Genomic DNA, 19,542 nt, shown 5'->3' with positions numbered 1-19,542 from the left:
ATGCGCAGGTGCATAGGCACCAATAATCACCCTTCTCTCTCCGTCCACTTTCAGTTTTACCCATATCAGTCTAGAGTTTACTTTCTTACACACTATCAAGTACTCCCACAACTCCTGTTTCAAGAGTAGTACTACTCCTTCCCTTGCTCTTGTCCTCTCACCAACCCCTGATTTTACTCTCAAAACATTCCCAAACCACTCTTCCCTTTTACCCCTGAGCTTCGTTTCACTCAGAGCCAAAACATCCAGGTTCCTTTCCTCAAACATACTACCTATCTCTCCTTTTTTCTCATCTTGATTACATCCACACACATGTATACACCCCAGTCTGAGCCTTCATGGAGGATGAGCACACCCCATTTGACTCCTTCTCCTGCTTCCCCTTTTAGAAAGTTAAAATACAAGGAGGGAAGGGTTTCCAGCCCCCCACTCCCATCCCCTTTAGTTGCCTTCTACAACGTGTGGGGAATGCGTGGGAATTATTCTGTCTCCCCAATCCCCAGGGATATGAGATAGTATTGTGTGTTGCATGGAATATTGAAATGTAAGAAACCAAATAGAAAGAACCTAAATGATTTTATAGGGGTGGGAATCATAGTGGCAGACTTGAAGGACAGAAATTTATGTATAGTTAGAAATAAAATTGATGTTGACAGACATTTCTGTAAATGGGGTAAACCTCAATATACAAGGTAGTTAGAGGAAACCCTGGAGAGGTGTTTGAGATTTGTCTATTTGTAGAGGGCTGTGGTTTTTAGTTTGTTTGTGGCACTGCTTCAGTTATGGGGCGGAGGTTTGATAGGAAAAAAAATGAGTTGTGAACAATATGAGCTTAGTGGGGAAAATTGAACTTTAATTTACATATAGATTCTTTAAAGTTTGGATTTTTTTTTTTGACATATGGAGAGAATGATTGAGGAAAGGTTGACAGCGAGGATATATGTGTCTAAGGTGGAGGGGACAAGGAGAAGCAGGAGACCAAATTGGAGATTGAAAGTTGAAGTGGAAAAAGATTTGAGTGCTCAGGGCCTGAACATGCAGGAGGGTGAGAGGGTGCATGGGATATATTGATTATGAGGGAAGTGGTTTGAAGGGGATGACATACTGTCATTAGACTGAACTAGGGCAGGTGAGCAACTGAAGGAAGTCACAGAAAGGTCTGTGGAACCTGGTTGAGGACAGGTTGCTATGGTTTTGGAACATTACAAGTGACAGTTAGAGAAAGGATGTGAGTGATGAATGAGGCCTTATCTTCATTTATTCCTGGAACTACCTGATTAACTCGGGAAACAGTGAACAAATATGTGAAAAGTGCTTTGTGATGGGTTTTGAATGAAATTAGGGTGAAAATGTGCATGAAGAACAGCATAAGAGACATTGTATGGCAAAGCTTGAAATCATTTGGCACTTGAGAAAAAGTTCCTAGATCTAAGTGCAGCAAGAGATAAGTCATGTGTTATAGTGATGAAGAGAAAACATGATTTCTCCTCTTCAGTGTCCCACAGACAAGTGAGATACAGAAGTTCCTTGCCAATTGTGGGGGTTGCATTCCTGGTAGACCCTATGCCTGGTAAAACATTGGTTGGCAGTTAAAGGGTTTATAGGAAATGGGAGTTAGGGGAAGTAACCTATGAGATACATCTCTTAAGTCCTATACTGAAAACTTAAGGGTAAAAGCAAGGATTTTCAGGTTTCAAAAACAAATTTATTCTCTAAAAGTACAAAGGAATTATGTACAAAACTCTAAGGTCATAATATGATAGCAGTATGTCAGCCTTGATGTCACTACTCCTTGCTCCTACAAAGCAGGCAGCTAACTAACCTGCTTAAAAGGCTTCTTTGTAGCTCACCCCTGCAATGCTGCATGGTATCATGCTCATATTGCACTTACTTAGTGCATGCAACTCAAAAAAAGAAATTTTGGGGGTCTTGTGGAAAATTGTTCATGCTAAAAACTTGATGTCATACTTGATGAGTTATGTACATTATTCTAAGTTTGTACACATGAAACTGTGGTTGTTGAAACCGTGGTAGGCTAGGGCATTAGTGGTAGGCTTGGGCATTATTGGCCAGATAACTTAAAACCCCAAAAGATTTTGGGGAAGCTCTCTCATGAACACCTTTTTTGGCCAAATCACAGTTAACAGAAACTGATTAGCCAGCATCATTGAGTGAAAGAGAGCTTGGGTTTTGTCACGTACCTGTGTTCTAGTGGCTGCTGTCTGTTGGCCTATTACAGATCAGTTTCCCTTTTATTTTGTTTCTTTCTTATTATATATGTGTTCTAGTAAAGTGTAACATTGTAGCGTCTCTTGCTGACTTATATCCCTCATGTTTTCCATCAGAGGATTATCTTGGTCCCATTATGATAAATCAGAATATTTGCAAGATTCCAATTGGCCATGGAACCCCTAGTCATCCTTTGCCTTGGAGGACAATAGCTTTGATTCCAGAACTTTTTACATGGAAGTTGATCAGGAGAATCTCTTTTTAGTAATTTAGAAATGAAATAAAGAATTGTATTTGATGGCTTAGTACTGGTTTCCATATCTTGGAAGCCAATCAATACCAGAAGGATCCTATAACGAATATTATTGCACAAGGATCTTGATTTTGGGATGTAATCACAGTTTTTTCTTCCACATCCATCACCCTAAAGAAGAATAGGGTCTGCACCAAGTAAGCCCTCACAGAATTCAAACAGCTTGTCATTGTGTTTTCAGGAATGTAACTGTGATTTGCAGATTTGTTACAGGCCATTCTTGGACTTTCCAGTGTATCTTGTCTCCTTTAAAGGAATTTGTTGCTAGTCTTAACAGTCTGAGGATGTAAAATCTCTCATTAAGATATTAGAATCCAACTCCACTTTTACTTAGTCTAGTCCTCACTTTATGCATGGTCACTATATACAGTTTTGCTATCATACAAGGAACCAATTTCATCTTTTCCCATTTTGTATTCAGTCAAAATATTTTGCTATGTGGGTGTATGCATTACAAAGTGCACCCAAACTTCTGTAAGGGTTGGCAGATGGAGCAAGCATGGTTTCTGTTTGGAATGTATTAAGTTTCCACCAATGGGTCAGTCTTGCAATTACTTCTTGTACGATTTGGGCGTACTTGCTAATGAGATTTTCCTCTAACTTCCTGTCTTTGATGATATGGCATCCAACATCTAGCAGCATCTTCTACCTCAGAACAAGAATTTTATTGGAGAATATTTCTGGCCTTAAAATGAAGCAAGAAATATTACAATATACAAATGCTGGTGAGGTAGCATCAGTGCCTGGGCAAGCTTACAACCTGATGGAATCTACAATCCACAACATGAAGAATACAGAGAAAACCTAAGGTGCTGTGGTGATTGAATCTACAGTTCACAACATGAAGAATGCAGAGAAAATCTGAGATGCTGTGGTCCACTCCACTACACTGTCTGCCAAGGTAACCACAGGGGTTAGAAATCAACCACTTAAGGAGAAGATGGAGAAAATGTTCTTATAATACATAGGGCATGAGAGGAAAAAACAGCCCAAGTAATCTTTACCTCATATCAAAAACTCTGAAGATTTATGAATGTTTATGTAAGGAAGACTATGTAGCTGAGACTGAGCTATTTTAAGCAAGTTAAGGATGGCTTGATAAGTTTATTCGATGTTTGAAGCTACATATTGTGAAGGTAAAGGGAGAATCAGCTGACTATGAAGCTGCTGCATATATGTAATTTTTTCTATGTATATTGGTTTGCTATGTGGAATTTCTCTTTGTGTGAGAGTATCACAGAACATAACCACCACATAAAGCAAGAAATGAGTTTATATCATTCTGGAAAGTCTTCTCTAAGTCTTTGCAGATTTTCCTGTCCTCTGTGAATGTTATATCTCCTTGGTGGATCATTTAAATAAGTTCAGTTCATGAGGAGATCTTTATGGATACCTTAAAACAACTTCACCCACTTATTAGAGGATTTTATTCAGTTTTTGGGTTATCAGTAGTAGTGCAGACTGTGGGCAGAGGCTTCTTTTGATTAGAGTGAACAGGTGGAATTATTGTATTCATCACCCATTTGTGATACCCTTACCCTTTGAGGATGTCCAAAAGGTTTTCAGAATTAGATCAACAAAGGCAGTTAGTGTTAAGAAATTTTTTCCGTGAATCATATCTTGGACAAGAAATCCCCCTCCCGTATCCGTGTCTCAGATGAGAAAAATCCCATCCATTATCCATATATCATCTGCACCTGGTGTAAGAGACAATTAACTTGATGGTCTGTTATTCCTAAGCTTAAGGGGAATAATTCTAAATTGCTTCATCATTCCCTTCCTTCTCCCTTAGATAAGAATACTTCTAAACCTCACCTTGCCAGAGGCAGAGTTATTCCTTCCAGACAGTCACAGTGCACAGTATTAAAGGAGGAGCCTGAGGACTTAACCCACTTGTATGAGGTGTATCATGTTCTCAAATAGTGGGTCCTTATGGGTATCTCCATATGATACTTGTAGCCCATCTGGTATTGTCTCCAATACTTTTGAGTTTTGGGAAGTTCAATTATGGTTTTTCCAGTTGATAAAGAGATTTGGGCTGGTTTTGGAGATAGATCCAACCCCATCTGGGAAGCTTCCAGACATACCTCAACTGTGGTGCGTTGGTAGAGATATTATACAAGTATGTCATACAACCTGCAGTGAAGGTTAGTTTTTAGTCAACATTCTTTCTAGTCCCCAAATAGGAATCAGACAAAAAGAATTTATCTGAATTTCTCATCAGAATGTTTGTTTGTTGAAACAGTTTATTTTCTGAATGGTTGATCTAGTTTTAAAGGATACATTTAAGCATTTTCCAAGTATATCCCAGACTGAGATTTTTTTTGCATTCTTGATTAATACATTTTCAAGTTGTACATAACATTATAGATTTTTTTTCAGAAACTTAGCTTCCCCATAGCCATTGTGTTAGGACATCTTACTTTTTTTTCTGGTGGTTACCCTCAGAGGTGAATGATCCATACTAGAGTGTCACTCATGAAGACCTCTCAGATTTGGTTCAAATTGTTACTAGGACAGTCTTATGGTTTCTAGCCAAACTTTTTACTTGATGGGAATAGGGTGGTATACCCTCATGGGCTCACTCTTTTTCAAAGCACAAAGCCTGGATTAAGTAGATGCTGCAACTGCCTTACAGTCTCAGACCTTAGTGGTGCCACATCAGCTGAATTGAATTCTGGGAAGATAATTTTTCAGCCCTCTGCAGCAACATGGCATTGTAAACACTTTCTTTCCTGCAGTGTCTGTAGCTACTTGAGATCTTTAAAGAAAAAAAGATCTGGGGAAGACTCTTGATCTCGTGGCATTGTGGACCAATGATAAGAATCTCTAGAAGGTTTTGCCTAGGATTCTTTCTGTGATCCTCTTGAAGGCTTAAGCAAATGCAGCAACTCTAGCATGTTTTTTTTTTCCAAAACCTGGATGCTAATTTTTGTTCTTAATGGACAATACAGTCACTGTTGAATGCCAATTATACAGAGGCTCTTGCACACTTCTGCCTCTCTTAGAGTTAAACAAAAAGATTTTTTGTGTGGCTGTGTTCAAGGACCTGGTTCTCTAAACATTTCCTAATTGGAATATACAATGTTTGGGCAGATGCCCTCTCAAGTTTTAGTAATAGATGTTTGAAGGAAAATGAAATGTTCACCTGAATCCTTACTTCATTTGGACCTGTTCACATCCAGAGCCAGTGTATTGCTCCTGAATTATGCTTCTCCATTTTTATTTGCATGGACAGTGACAACAGATACCTTTTCCCAGGACTGGAGTTGATGGAACCAGTTGAGTTCTCTTCCCCTAGTTTAATTTCTAGATGAAGTTCTCTTTAAACTAGATTTTTTTTCAGGATTTAGTGATGTTAGTAACCCTCTGATGGGACAAACAACCCTTGTGCCAGACTGTCCTTCAGCTTTGCTCTGTGCTTCAGACGATTCCTGTGGTATGTTTAGGTCTCAGCCATGCTATTAGATTGCAGCATCAAAGTCCTAGGTTCTGGAATTCACACACACAGATTTCTCAAAACACTTCTATTGGCAGAAGTTTGGATAATAGTTTTACCCATATCAATGTAGAGTTTACTTTCATACACTCTATCACATACTCCCACCACTCCTGTTTCAGGAGTAGTGCTACTCCTTCCCTTGCTCTCGTCCTCTCACTAACCCCTGACTTTACTCCCAAGACATTCCCAAACTACTCTTCCCCTTTACCCTCGAGCTTTGTTTCAATCAGAGCCAAAACATCCAGGTTCCTTTCCTCAAACATACTGCCTATCTCTTCTTTTTTTCTCATCCTGGTTATATCCACACACACTTAGACACTCCAATATGAGCCTTTATTCATTGAAGCTATTCGCCATTTTCCGCGTTAGCGAGGTAGCGTTAAGAACAGAGGACTGGGTCTTTGAGGGAATATCTTCACCTGGCCCCCTTCCCTGTTCCTTCCTTTGGATAAAAACAAAAGAACTGAGAGGGGAGGATTTCACGCCCCTTGTTCCCTCACCTTTTAGTCGTCTTCTACAACATGCAGGAAATGCTTAGGAAGTATTCTTTCTCCCCTATCCCCAGGGAGTACAGAATGGAAAAAGGTGAGAACAAAGGAGGTAAGGGGAGTGGGGGAGAAATGGGATGTATTTAGGGAAGCAGTGATGGCTTGCGTAAAAGATGCTTGTGGCATGAGAAGCGTGGGAGGTGGGCAGATTAGAAAGGGTAGTGAGTGGTGGGATGAAGAAGTAAGATTATTAGTGAAAGAGAAGAGAGAGGCATTTGGACGATTTTTGCAGGGAAATAATGAATGCAAATGAGTGGGAGATGTATAAAAGAAAGAGGCAGGAGGTCAAGAGAAAGATGCAAGAGGTGAAAAAGAGGGCAAATGAGAGTTGGGGTGAGAGAGTATCATTAAATTTTAGGGAGAATAAAAAGATGTTTTGGAAAGAGGTAGATAAAGTGCATAAGACAAGGGAACAAATGGGAACTTCAGTGAAGGGGGCTAATGGGTAGGTGATAACAAGTAGTGGTGATGTGAGAAGGAGATGGAGTGAGTATTTTGAAGGTTTGTTGAATGCGTTTGATGATAGAGTGGCAGATATAGGGTGTTTTGGTCGAGGTGGTATGCAAAGTGAGAGGGTTAGGGAAAATGAATTGGTAAACAGAGAAGAGGTAGTAAAAGCTTTGCGGAAGATGAAAGCCGGTAAGGCAGCAGGTTTGGATAGTGTTGCAGTGGAATTTATTAAAAAAGGGGGTGACTGTATTGTTGACTGGTTGGTAAAGTCATTTAATGTATGTATGATTCATGGTGAGGTGCCTGAGGATTGGCGGAATGCTTGCATAGTGCCATTGTACAAAGGCAAAGGGGACAAAGGTGAGTGCTCAAATTACAGAGGTATAAGTTTGTTGAGTATTCCTGGTAAATTATATGGGAGGGTATTGATTGAGAGGGTGAAGGCATGTACAGAGCATCAGATTGGGGAAGAGCAGTGTGGTTTCAGAAGTGGTAGTGGATGTGTGAATCAGGTGTTTGCTTTGAAGAATGTATGTGAGAAATACTTAGAAAAGCAAATGGATTTGTATGTAGCATTTATGGATTTGGAGAAGGCATATGATAAGAGTTGATAGAGATGCTCTGTAGAAGGTAATAAGAATATATGGTGTGGGAGGCAAGTTGTTAGAAGCAGTGAAAAGTTTTTATCGAGGATGTAAGGCATGTGTGCATGTAGGAAGAGAGGAAAGTGATTGGTTCTCAGTGAATGTTGGTTTGCGGCAAGGGTGTGTGATGTCTCCATGGTTGTTTAATTTGTTTATGGATGGGGTTGTTAGGGAGGTGAATGCAAGAGATTTGGAAAGAGGGGCGAGTATGCAGTCTGTTGTGGATGAGAGAGCTTGGGAAGTGGGTCAGTTGTTGTTCGCTGATGATACAGCGCTGGTGGCTGATTCATGTGAGAAACTGCAGAAGCTGGTGACTGAGTTTGGTAAAGTGTGTGAAAGAAGAAAGCTGAGAGTAAATGTGAATAAGAGCAAGGTTATTAGGTACAGTAGGGTTGAGGGTCAAGTCAATTGGGAGGTAAGTTTGAATGGAGAAAAACTAGAGGAAGTGAAGTGTTTTAGATATCTGAGAGTGGATTTGGCAGTGGATGGAACCATGGAAGCGGAAGTGAATCATAGGGTGGGAGAGGGGGCAAAAATTCTGGGAGCCTTGAAGAATGTGTGGAAGTCGAGAACATTATCTCGGAAAGCAAAAATGGGTATGTTTGAAGGAATAGTGGCTCCAACAATGTTGTATGGTTGCAAGGCATGGGCTATGGATAGAGTTGTGTGGAGGAGGGTGGATGTGCTGGAAATGAGATGTTTGAGGACAATATGTGGTGTGAGGTGGTTTGATTGAGTAAGTAATGTAAGGGTAAGAGAGATGTGTGGAAATAAAAAGAGTGTGGATGAGAGAGCAGAAGAGGGTGTTTTGAAATGGTTTGGTCACATGGAGAGAATGAGTGAGGAAAGATTGACGAAGAGGATATATGTGTCAGAGATGGAGGGAATGAGGAGAAGTGGGAGACCAAATTGGAGGTGGAAAGATGGAGTGAAGAAGATTTTGAGTGATTGTGGCCTGAACATGCAGGATGGTGAAAGGCATGCAAGGAATAGAGTGAATTGGAACGATGTGGTATACTTGGGTCGATGTGCATGGAGAGAATGAGTGAGGAAAGATTGACCAAGAGGATATATGTGTCGGAGGTGGAGGGAACGAGGAGAAGTGGGAGACCAAATTGCAGGTGGAAAGATGGAGTGAAAAAGATTTTGTGTGATCGGGGCCTGAACATGCAGGAGGGTTAAAGGAGGGCAAGGAATAGAGTGAATTGGATCAATGTGGTATACCGGGGTTGACGTGCTGTCAGTGGATTGAATCAGGGCATGTGAAGCATCTGGGGTAAACCATGGAAAGCTGTGTAGGTATGTATATTTGCGTGTGTGGACGTATGTATATACATGTGTATGGGGGTGGGTTGGGCCATTTCTTTCGTCTGTCTCCTTGCGTTACCTCGCAAACGCAGGAGACAGCGACAAAGCAAAAAAAAAAAAATATATGTATATGTCTGTGTGTGCTTATATATGTATATGTTGAGATATATAGGTATGTATATTTGTGTGTGTGGACGTGTATGTATATACATATGTATGTGGGTGGGTTCGGCCATTCTTTCGTCTGTTTCCTTGTGCTACCTTGCTAATGCGGGAGACAGCGACAAAGAACTGAGGACTGAGTCTAAGAGGGAAAATCCTCACTTGGCCCCCTTCTCTGTTCCTTCCTTGGGAAAAGTAAAACTTTTTGGGAGGATTTCCAGCCTCCTGCTCCTTTCCCTTTTAGTCACCTTCTATGACACACAGGGAATATGTGGGAAGTCATCTTTCTCTCATATATATAGCATTAATGGGATGGCCTTGGTTAGGGCTTCTGTTGCTTGTGTTGTTTCAGATAACACAAGAAAAGGAGAGGGATGCTGAAGGTAGATTTGAGTCTGAGTGGTACTTTAATTTTTAAAAAGTGAGGGAATGTCACCATCTTAATGATAAGTAAAACTGAAAGTTATAGATGAGGATATGGGAATGAAATTTAGCATGAAGAGGAGCTGAAAAGTTGAATTTTTATCAAAAGTTTAGATATAAGGATATGAAACTGAAGTTTTATATATAGGTGAAGATTTGTAGTTAGTAGGCAGCCAACGATCTTTAAGGTACTACTTACCTGGGTATTGGGAGGGTTAATCATGGCTGCATAGTGAGCCAGCACTTCAATGGTTGTCAAGTTGCACACTTCTGATCCAGGTAACTGTCTTTTCTTTCTGCCTCACCCACATGTTGACTGTCCACAGACATACAATCTCCTTGTTACACATAACACTTGGCAACACTTAACTCACACAGCTCACTCTTCATTACTCTAGCTTTTCTTATGGTGAGCACCATACACTAGCTCTGTCTTTTGGCAAAATGGTAGGAGAAATAGATAGATTTAGTAGGTAGGAACATTTAGGCAGGAGCATTAGATAGAAGTGGTAGGTAGGAACGGAGGCAGGAGCAATAGGTAGAAATAGTCAGTTGGAACATTAGTTAGGAGCATCTGCAAATATTGTAATAGAGTTGCCCTTTGCCAGTGGCCTGTTAAGGGTGAGGTACTAAAGTCTAAGAAGCAGTAATAAAGTTCACTAAGTATGGAAACTCTGTTGCATTGTTTCAGGAGGGAATAGGCATCAGAGATATCTTTGACAAAACATTATCACTTATGCATGAATTTTATTCTAAAATTTTTTCATTATATGTAAAGTATTCCAAATCTGTTCTTTTACAGGAGTTGTTGGATTACTTTAGTGCTAGATATTTGGGGAAATGGCTTTTACGAATCAGAGGTGAATCAGACCACAACAAAAGATATTGTCAGAAAATTGCACTGTTGTAAGTATTATTTTTTGTTCTCTTGGGTGTTTCTGTTTTAGATGCTGGTGGTTGAGCACTGAATGGCCCAAACTTATGATCTCAGGCAGTGATGAGTTTTTATGTTGCTGTATTAAGTTTAGTTGACACTTTATCGCATAACAGATCCTCATTACTAAGCACTTTCCTTAATGACTAATATTGCTTGACCTAGTGGGAAAAGAATAATGAAGTATTAAAAGTTAACATGATCATTTGTTATGATGTGTTGACTAGAATGTTAATTTTTCATTTCCCAAAAAAAAAGCCGTGTTTGTTCACATCCGTATCCTAGATGTGAGTAATGCAATGAATCCACAACCTTTTATCCACAACCAGGTCCTATGGACTTCTCCGTGGTTTCCCCCAGCTGCTTCATATTTTGCCTCATATATACCAGATTGCTCCATTTACTCTTATCTTGTGCATGCTTTGACCCTGCTGCATGCTCACATCAGTAGCTCTCAAAATCTTTCACATTTAGTTTTCCATATCTAGTTTGGTCTGTTCTTCTTGTCCCTTCCACTTCTGACACATTTATCTATTTATATTTTATCAGCCTTTCCTCACTCATTCTCTCCCTATGTTTTAGATATCTGGGAGTGGACTTAGCAGTGGATGGAACCATGGAAGCAGAAGTGAGTCACAGGGTGGGGGAGGGGGCAAAAGTTCTGGGAGCGTTGAAGAATGTGTGGAAGGCGAGAACATTGGAGAGTAAAAATGGTTATGTTTGAAGGAATAGTGGTTCCAACAATGTTATATGATTGCAAGGCTGAGGCTATAGATAGGGTTGTGTGGAGGAGAGTGGACATGCTGGAAATGAAATGTTTGAGGACAATATATGGTGTGAGGTGGTTTGATCGAGTAAGTAATGAGAGAGTAAGAGAGATATGTGATAATAAAAAGAGTGTGGTTGAGAGAGCAGAAGAGGGTGTGTTGAAATGGTTTGGTCACATTGAGAGAATGAGTGAGGAAAGATTGACAAAGAGGATACATGTGTCAGAGATGGAGGGGAGAAGAAGCAGGAGACCAAATTGGAGGTGGAAGGATGAAGTGAAAAAGATTTTAAGCAATCAGGGTGTGAACTTACAGGAGGGTGAAAGGTGTGCAAAGAATAGAGTGACTTGGAACGATGTGGCGTAAAGGGGTGGATGTGCTGTCAGTGGATTGAACCAGGGCATGTGAAGCATGAAAAGGTCTATGGTTTTGGTGTATTAGACATGATGATAGCTACAGACTGAGTGTGAATGAATGTGGCCTCTTGTCTTTTCCTAGCGCTACCTCGCATGGGGGAGGTGAATGCTATTTCATGTGTGGTGGGGTGGCAACGGGAATGGAGGAAGGCAGCAAGTATGAATATATACATGTGTATGTATGTATATGTCTGTTTATATATACGTTGAAATGTATAGTTATGTATATGTGCGTGTGTGGACGTTTATGTTTATACATGGGTATGTGGTTGGGTTGGGAACTTCTTCGTCTGTTTCCTTGTGCTACCTCGCTAACACAATAGACGATGATTAAGGATAATACATAAATAAATAAATATGTAGAAACCCTCCCCTCCTTGTATTTCAACTTTCTGAAAAGGGAAACAGAAGGAGGAGTCATGCGGGGAGTGCTCATCCTCCTTGAAGGCTCAGATTGGGATGTCTAAATGTGTGTGGATGTAACCAAGATGAGAAAAAAAGGAGAGATAGGTAGTATGTTTGAGGAAAAGAACCTGAATGTTTGGCTCTGAGTGAAACGAAGCTCAAGGGTAAAGGGGAAGAGGGGTTTGGGAATGTCTTGGGAGTTAAGTCAGGGGTTAGTGAGAGGACAAGAGCAAGGGAAGGAGTAACACTACTCCTGAAGCTGGAGTTGTGGGAGTATGTAATAGAGTGTATGAAAGTAAACCTTAGATTGATATAGGTAAAATTGTAAGTGGATGGAGAGAGATGGGTGATTATTGGTGCCTATGCACCTGGGCATGAGAAGAAAGATCATGAAAGGCTAAGTGTTTTGGGAGCAGCTGAATGACTGTGTTAGCAGTTTTGATGCACGAGACCGGGTTATAGTGATGGGTGATTTGAATGCAAAGGTGAATAATGTGGCAGTTGAGGGAATAATTGGTGTACATGGGGTGTTCAGTGTTGTAAATGGAAATGGTGAAGAGCTTGTAGATTTGTGTACTGAAAAAGGACTGATGATTGGGAATACCTGGTTTGGAAAGAGAGATATACAACCTCAGGGACAAGCTCAGGAGATAAGGATCTCGCGGGTGTAGAACTTCCTCCCCGTACCGTGCGAGGATGTGATTACGAGGAGACGTCTGAAGACAAGACCGATTTCGACGATGAAGGCCTGCACTGTGGCTGAGAGATTGACTTGAGGAGGCAGAAGTGATATTGTGACAGTGATTGTGTCAGCGTCGCGTCGCCTCGCCGCAGTGTATCGAGACAGACTTCCCCAGAACTTTTAAAGGGGAAGTAAATGTTTATAGTTGTGTTACTGGAGTGATAGTTTTCATGCATGGTGTTTTTGACAAGAAAATAGTGAAGTTGGAGAAAAATGTAGCTTAGACATTGAAGCTTATTGATACAGTGGTGAAATTGATGAGAACTGCTATTGACGTTTGTGTGAATAAATTGTACATTTCCTTTTCCATAGCCAGAGGTTGAACCATTATGTGACATTCATTTTTTCATTCATTTTAAGCTAAAAGTTTGTTTTCTAAATTGTTTCTTACATTTTTCATATGTATATATATGTATGTGTGTGTGTGTGTGTGTGTATGTGCGTATGTGTGTGTATGTGTGTGTGTGTGTGTGTATGTATATATATATGTATATTATCCCTGGGGATAGGGGTGAAAGAATACTTCCCACGTATTCCTCGCGTGTCGTAGAAAGCGACTAGAGGGGACGGGAGCGGGGGGCCGGAAATCCTCCCCTCCTTGTATTAACTTTCTAAAATGGGAAACAGAAGAAGGAGTCACGCGGGGAGTGATCATCCTCCTCGAAGGCTCAGAGTGGGGTGCCTAAATGTGTGTGGATGTAACCAAGATGTGAAAAAAGGAGAGATAGGTAGTATGTTTGAGGAAAGGAACCTGGATGTTTTGGCTCTGAGTGAAACGAAGCTCAAGGGTAAAGGGGAAGAGTGGTTTGGAAATGTCTGGGGAGTGAAGTCAGGGGTTAGTGAGAGGACAAGAGCAAGGGAAGGAGTAGCAATACTCCTGAAACAGGAGTTGTGGGAGTATGTGACAGAATGTAAGAAAGTAAATTCTCGATTAATATGGGTAAAATTGAAAGTTGATGGAGAGAGGTGGGTGATTATTGGTGCATATGCACCTGGGCATGAGAAGAAAGATCATGAGAGGCAAGTGTTTTGGGAGCAGCTGAATGAGTGTGTTAGCGGTTTTGATGCACGAGACCGGGTTATAGTGATGGGTGATTTGAATGCAAAGGTGAGTAATGTGGCAGTTGAGGGAATAATTGGTATGCATGGGGTGTTCAGTGTTGTAAATGGAAATGGTGAAGAGCTTGTAGATTTATGTGCTGAAAAAGGACTGATGATTGGGAATACCTGGTTTAAAAAGCGAGATATACATAAGTATACTTATGTAAGCAGGAGAGATGGCCAGAGAGCGTTATTGGATTACGTGTTAATTGACAGGCGTGCGAAAGAGAGACTTTTGGATGTTAATGTGCTGAGAGGTGCAACTGGAGGGATGTCTGATCATTATCTTGTGGAGGCTAAGGTGAAGATTAGTAAGGGTTTTCAGAAAAGAGGAGTGAATGTTGGGGTGAAGAAGGTGGTGAGAGTAAGTGAGCTTGGGAAGGAGACCTGTGTGGGGAAGTACCAGGAGAGACTGTGTACAGAATGGAAAAAGGTGAGAACAGTGGAAGTAAGGGGAGTGGGGGAGGAATGGGATGTATTTAGGGAATCAGTGATGGATTGCGCAAAAGATGCTTGTGGCATGAGAAGAGTGGGAGGTGGGCTGTTTAGAAAGGGTAGTGAGTGGTGGGATGAAGAAGTAAGAGTATTAGTGAAAGAGAAGAGAGAGGCATTTGGACGATTTTTGCAGGGAAAAAATGCAATTGAGTGGGAGAAGTATAAAAGAAAGAGACAGGAGGTCAAGAGAAAGGTGCAAGAGGTGAAAAAAAGGGCAAATGAGAGTTGGGGTGAGAGACTATCAGTAAATTTTAGGGAGAATAAAAAGATGTTCTGGAAGGAGGTAAATAGGGTGCGTAAGACAAGGGAGCAAATGGGAACTTCAGTGAAGGGCGTAAATGGGGAGGTGATAACAAGTAGTGGTGATGTGAGAAGGAGATGGAATGAGTATTTTGAAGGTTTGTTGAATGTGTCTGATGACAGAGTGGCAGATATAGGGTGTTTTGGTCGTGGTGGTGTGCAAAGTGAGAGGGTTAGGGAAAATGATTTGGTAAACAGAGAAGAGGTAGTAAAAGCTTTGCGGAAGATGAAAGCCGGCAAGGCAGCAGGTTTGGATGGTATTGCAGTGGAATTTATTAAAAAAGGGGGTGACTGTATTGTTGACTGGTTGGTAAGGTTATTTAATGTATGTATGACTCATGGTGAGGTGCCTGAGGATTGGCGGAATGCGTGCATAGTGCCATTGTACAAAGGCAAAGGGGATAAGAGTGAGTGCTCAAATTACAGAGGTATAAGTTTGTTGAGTATTCCTGGTAAACTATATGGGAGGGTATTGATTGAGAGGGTGAAGGCATGTACAGAGCATCAGATTGGGGAAGAGCAGTGCGGTTTCAGAAGTGGTAGAGGATGTGTGGATCAGGTGTTTGCTTTGAAGAATGTATGTGAGAAATACTTAGAAAAGCAAATGGATTTGTATGTAGCATTTATGGATCTGGAGAAGGCATATGATAGAGTTGATAGAGATGCTCTGTGGAAGGTATTAAGAATATATGGTGTGGGAGGCAAGTTGTTAGAAGCAGTGAAAAGTTTTTATCGAGGATGTAAGGCATGTGTACGTGTAGGAAGAGAGGAAAGTGATTGGTTCTCAGTGAATGTAGGTTTGCGGCAGGGGTGTGTGATGTCTCCATGGTTGTTTAATTTGTTTATGGATGGGGTTGTTAGGGAGGTAAATGCAAGAGTCCTGGAAAGAGGGGCAAGTATGAAGTCTGTTGGGGATGAGAGAGCTTGGGAAGTGAGTCAGTTGTTGTTCGCTGATGATACAGCGCTGGTGGCTGATTCATGTGAGAAACTGCAGAAGCTGGTGACTGAGTTTGGTAAAGTGTGTGGAAGAAGAAAGTTAAGAGTAAATGTGAATAAGAGCAAGGTTATTAGGTACAGTAGGGTTGAGGGTCAAGTCAATTGGGAGGTGAGTTTGAATGGAGAAAAACTGGAGGAAGTGAAGTGTTTTAGATATCTGGGAGTGGATCTGTCAGCGGATGGAACCATGGAAGCGGAAGTGGATCATAGGGTGGGGGAGGGGGCGAAAATTTTGGGAGCCTTGAAAAATGTGTGGAAGTCGAGAACATTATCTCGGAAAGCAAAAATGGGTATGTTTGAAGGAATAGTGGTTCCAACAATGTTGTATGGTTGCGAGGCGTGGGCTATGGATAGAGTTGTGCGCAGGAGGATGGATGTGCTGGAAATGAGATGTTTGAGGACAATGTGTGGTGTGAGGTGGTTTGATCGAGTAAGTAACGTAAGGGTAAGAGAGATGTGTGGAAATAAAAAGAGCGTGGTTGAGAGAGCAGAAGAGGGTGTTTTGAAATGGTTTGGGCACATGGAGAGAATGAGTGAGGAAAGATTGACCAAGAGGATATATGTGTCGGAGGTGGAGGGAACGAGGAGAAGAGGGAGACCAAATTGGAGGTGGAAAGATGGAGTGAAAAAGATTTTGTGTGATCGGGGCCTGAACATGCAGGAGGGTGAAAGGAGGGCAAGGAATAGAGTGAATTGGAGCGATGTGGTATACAGGGGTTGACGTGCTGTCAGTGGATTGAATCAAGGCATGTGAAGCGTCTGGGGTAAACCATGGAAAGCTGTGTAGGTATGTATATTTGCGTGTGTGGACGTGTGTATGTACGTGTGTATGGGGGTTGGGCCATTTCTTTCGTCTGTTTCCTCGCGCTACCTCGCAAACGCGGGAGACAGCGACAAAGTATAAAAAAAAAAATATATGTTAGTTGTGTGTGTTTAATTTATGTTGAGATTTATAGGTTGTATATTTTGTGTGTTGGACGTGTATGTTAAACATTGTATGGGGGTGGTTGGGCCATTCTTTCGTCTTTTTTTTGTGCTACCTTGCTAATGGGGAGACAGCAAAAAGAACTGAGGAGAGTCTAAGGGGGAAAACCCTCACTTGCCCCCTTTCTTTTTCCCTTTCCCTTTGGGGAAAGTAAAATTTTTTTGGGGGTTTTCCCCGCCCCCTGCTCCTTTCCTTTTAGCACCTTTATGACCACAGGGAATTGTGGGAATCATCTTTCTCTCATAAAAAGCTTATGGGATGGCCTTGGTTAGGGCTTCTGTTGCTTGTTTTGTTTCAGATAACAAAAGAAAAGGAGAGGGTTAAAGGGTAGATTTGGTCTGGTGGACTTTTAATTTTTTAAAAAGTGGGGGAAGGGTCACCATCTTAATGATAAGTAAAACTGAAAGTTATAGTGAGGATAGGGGGAAAAATTTGCATGAAGAGGAGCTGAAAAGTTGAATTTTTAAAAAAGTTTAGATTAAGGTTGAAACTGAATTTTTATATATAGGTGAAGATTTGATTGTAGGCACCCAACATCTTTAAGGACTTTACCTGGGTTTTGGGAGGGTTAATCAGCTGCATAGGAGCCAGCACTTCAAGGGTTGTCAAGTTGCACATTTCTGATAGGAAAATGTCTTTTTTTCTCCCTCACCCACATGTTGACGGGGCTTCCACAGACAACAATCTCCTTGTTCCAATAAACACTTGGGGAAACACTAAATCACAAGCTCTTTTCTTACTCTAGTTTTTTAGGGTGAGCACATACACAGCTCTGTCTTTTGGCAAAATGGTAGGAAAAAATAGATAGATTTGTAGGTGGGAACATTGGGCAGGAGCATTAGATAGAAGGGTGGGTAGGAAGGAGGCAGAGCAATAGTGAAATAGTCTTTGGGGAAATTAGTTAGGAATCTGCAAATATTGTAAAGAGTTCCCCTTTGCCGTGGCCTGTTAAGGGTGAGGACAAATTTAAGAACGTAATAAAGTTCACTAAGTAGGAAACTCTGTTGCATTGTTTCAGGAGGGAATGGCATCAGAAAAATTTCTTTGACAAAACTTAATCCTTTGCATAAATTTTTATTCAAAAATTTTTTCATTATATTAAGTTTTCCCAAATCTGTTCTTTTACGGGAGTTGTTGGATTACTTTAGTGCTAGATTTGGGGAAATGGCTTTTACGAAAAAGGGGTAAAATCAGACCACAACAAAAAAATATGTCAAAAATTTACTGTTGTAATATTATTTTTTTTTCTCTTGGGGGGGTTTTGTTTTAGATGCTGGTGGGTTGAGCATGAATGGCCCAAACTTAGATCTCAGGATGATGAGTTTTTATGTTTCTGTATTTAAGTTTAGTTGACACTTTATGCTAAAGATCCTCATTACTAAGACTTTCCCTTTAAAGACTAATATTGCTTGACCTATGGGAAAAAAATAATGAAGTATTAAAAATTAAATGTCATTTTTTAGTGTGTTGACTAGAAAGTTAATTTTTCATTTTTCCCCCAAAAAAAAACCCCGGTTTGTTCCATCCGTATCCTAGATGTGAGTATAAAAATAAAACCACAACCTTTTACCCCAAAACCCGGCCCCCTGGCTTCTCCCTGGTTTCCCCAGCTGCTTCATTTTTTGCTCAAAATATCCGATTGCCCTTTACTCTTTCTTGTGCATGCTTTGACCCGTGCATGCTACACATAGCTCTCAAAATCTTTACATTTAGTTTTCCATTTTAGTTTGGTCTTTCTTTTTTCCCTTCCCCTCTACACATTTATCTTTTATTTTTATCAGCCTTTCCCACTCTTCTTCGAGTAAGTAATGAGAGAGTAAGAGAGATTAGTGATAATAAAAAGAGTGTGGTTGAGAGAGCAGAGAGGGTGTGTTGAAATGGTTTGGTCCACATTGGAGAATGAGTTGAGGAAAGATTGACAAAGAGGAATTAACATGTGTCAGAGATGGAGGGGAGAAGAAGCAGGAGACCAAATTGGAGGTGGAAGGATGAAGTGAAAAAGATTTAAAGCAATCAGGGTGTAACTTACAGAGGGTGAAAGGTGTGCAAAGAATAAGTGACTTGGAACGATGTGGCGTAAAAAGGGGTGGATGTGCTGTCTGTGGATTGAACTCAGCGGCATGTGAACATGAAAAGGTCTATGGTTTTGTGTATTAGACATGAGATAGCTACAAGACTGAGTGGTGAATGAAATTGGCCTCTTGTCTTTCCTAGCGCTAACCTCGCATGGGGGAGGTGAATGCTATTTCATGTGTGGTGGGGTGGCAACCGGGAATGGAGAAGGCAGCAAGTATGAATATATACATGTGATGTATGTATAAATGTCTGTTTATAATACGTTTGAAATGTAATAGATCTGTATAAGTGCGTGTTGGACGTTTATGTTTATACATGGGTATGTGGTGGGGTTGGGAACTTCTTTCGTTCTGATTTCCTTGTCTACCATCGCTAACACAATAGACGATGATTAAGGAAAATACATAAATAAATAAATATGTAAAACCCTCCCCTCCTTGTATTTCAACTTTCTGAAAAAAAGGGGGGGTAACAGAAAAGGGAGGAATTCATGCGGGGAGTGGCTTCATACCTCTGAAGGCTCAGATTGGGATGTCAAATGTTGTGGATGTAACCAAGATGAAGAAAAAAAGGAGAGATAAGGTAGTATGTGTTGAGGAAAAGAACCTGAATGTTTGGCTCTGAGTGAAACGAAGCTCAAGGGTAAAGGTAAGAGGGGTTTGGGAATTCTTGGAGTTAAGTCAAGAGGGTTAGTGAGAGGACAAGAGCAAGGAAGGAGTAACACTACTCCTGAAGCTGGAGTTGTG

General features: G+C 40.9%; 1 protein-coding gene across 1 annotated transcript in view; it reads left to right on the top strand.

Moving 5' to 3' along the window:
- LOC139763309 (sodium/hydrogen exchanger 2-like) overlaps nt 1-19,542 on the top strand; it is a 378,447-nt gene that overhangs the window by 295,563 nt on the left and 63,342 nt on the right. The window contains exon 15 of the mRNA XM_071689332.1: nt 10,382-10,485. Coding sequence (XP_071545433.1) covers nt 10,382-10,485 — 104 coding nt within the window. The remainder of the gene's footprint in view (nt 1-10,381; nt 10,486-19,542) is intronic.

This window comes from Panulirus ornatus, chromosome 46 (assembly GCF_036320965.1).
Source record: "Panulirus ornatus isolate Po-2019 chromosome 46, ASM3632096v1, whole genome shotgun sequence".
NCBI classification, from domain to species: domain Eukaryota; kingdom Metazoa; phylum Arthropoda; class Malacostraca; order Decapoda; family Palinuridae; genus Panulirus; species Panulirus ornatus.
The sequence above is the reverse complement of the archived record's forward strand: the minus strand, read 5'-3'. Positions and strand labels throughout refer to the sequence as shown.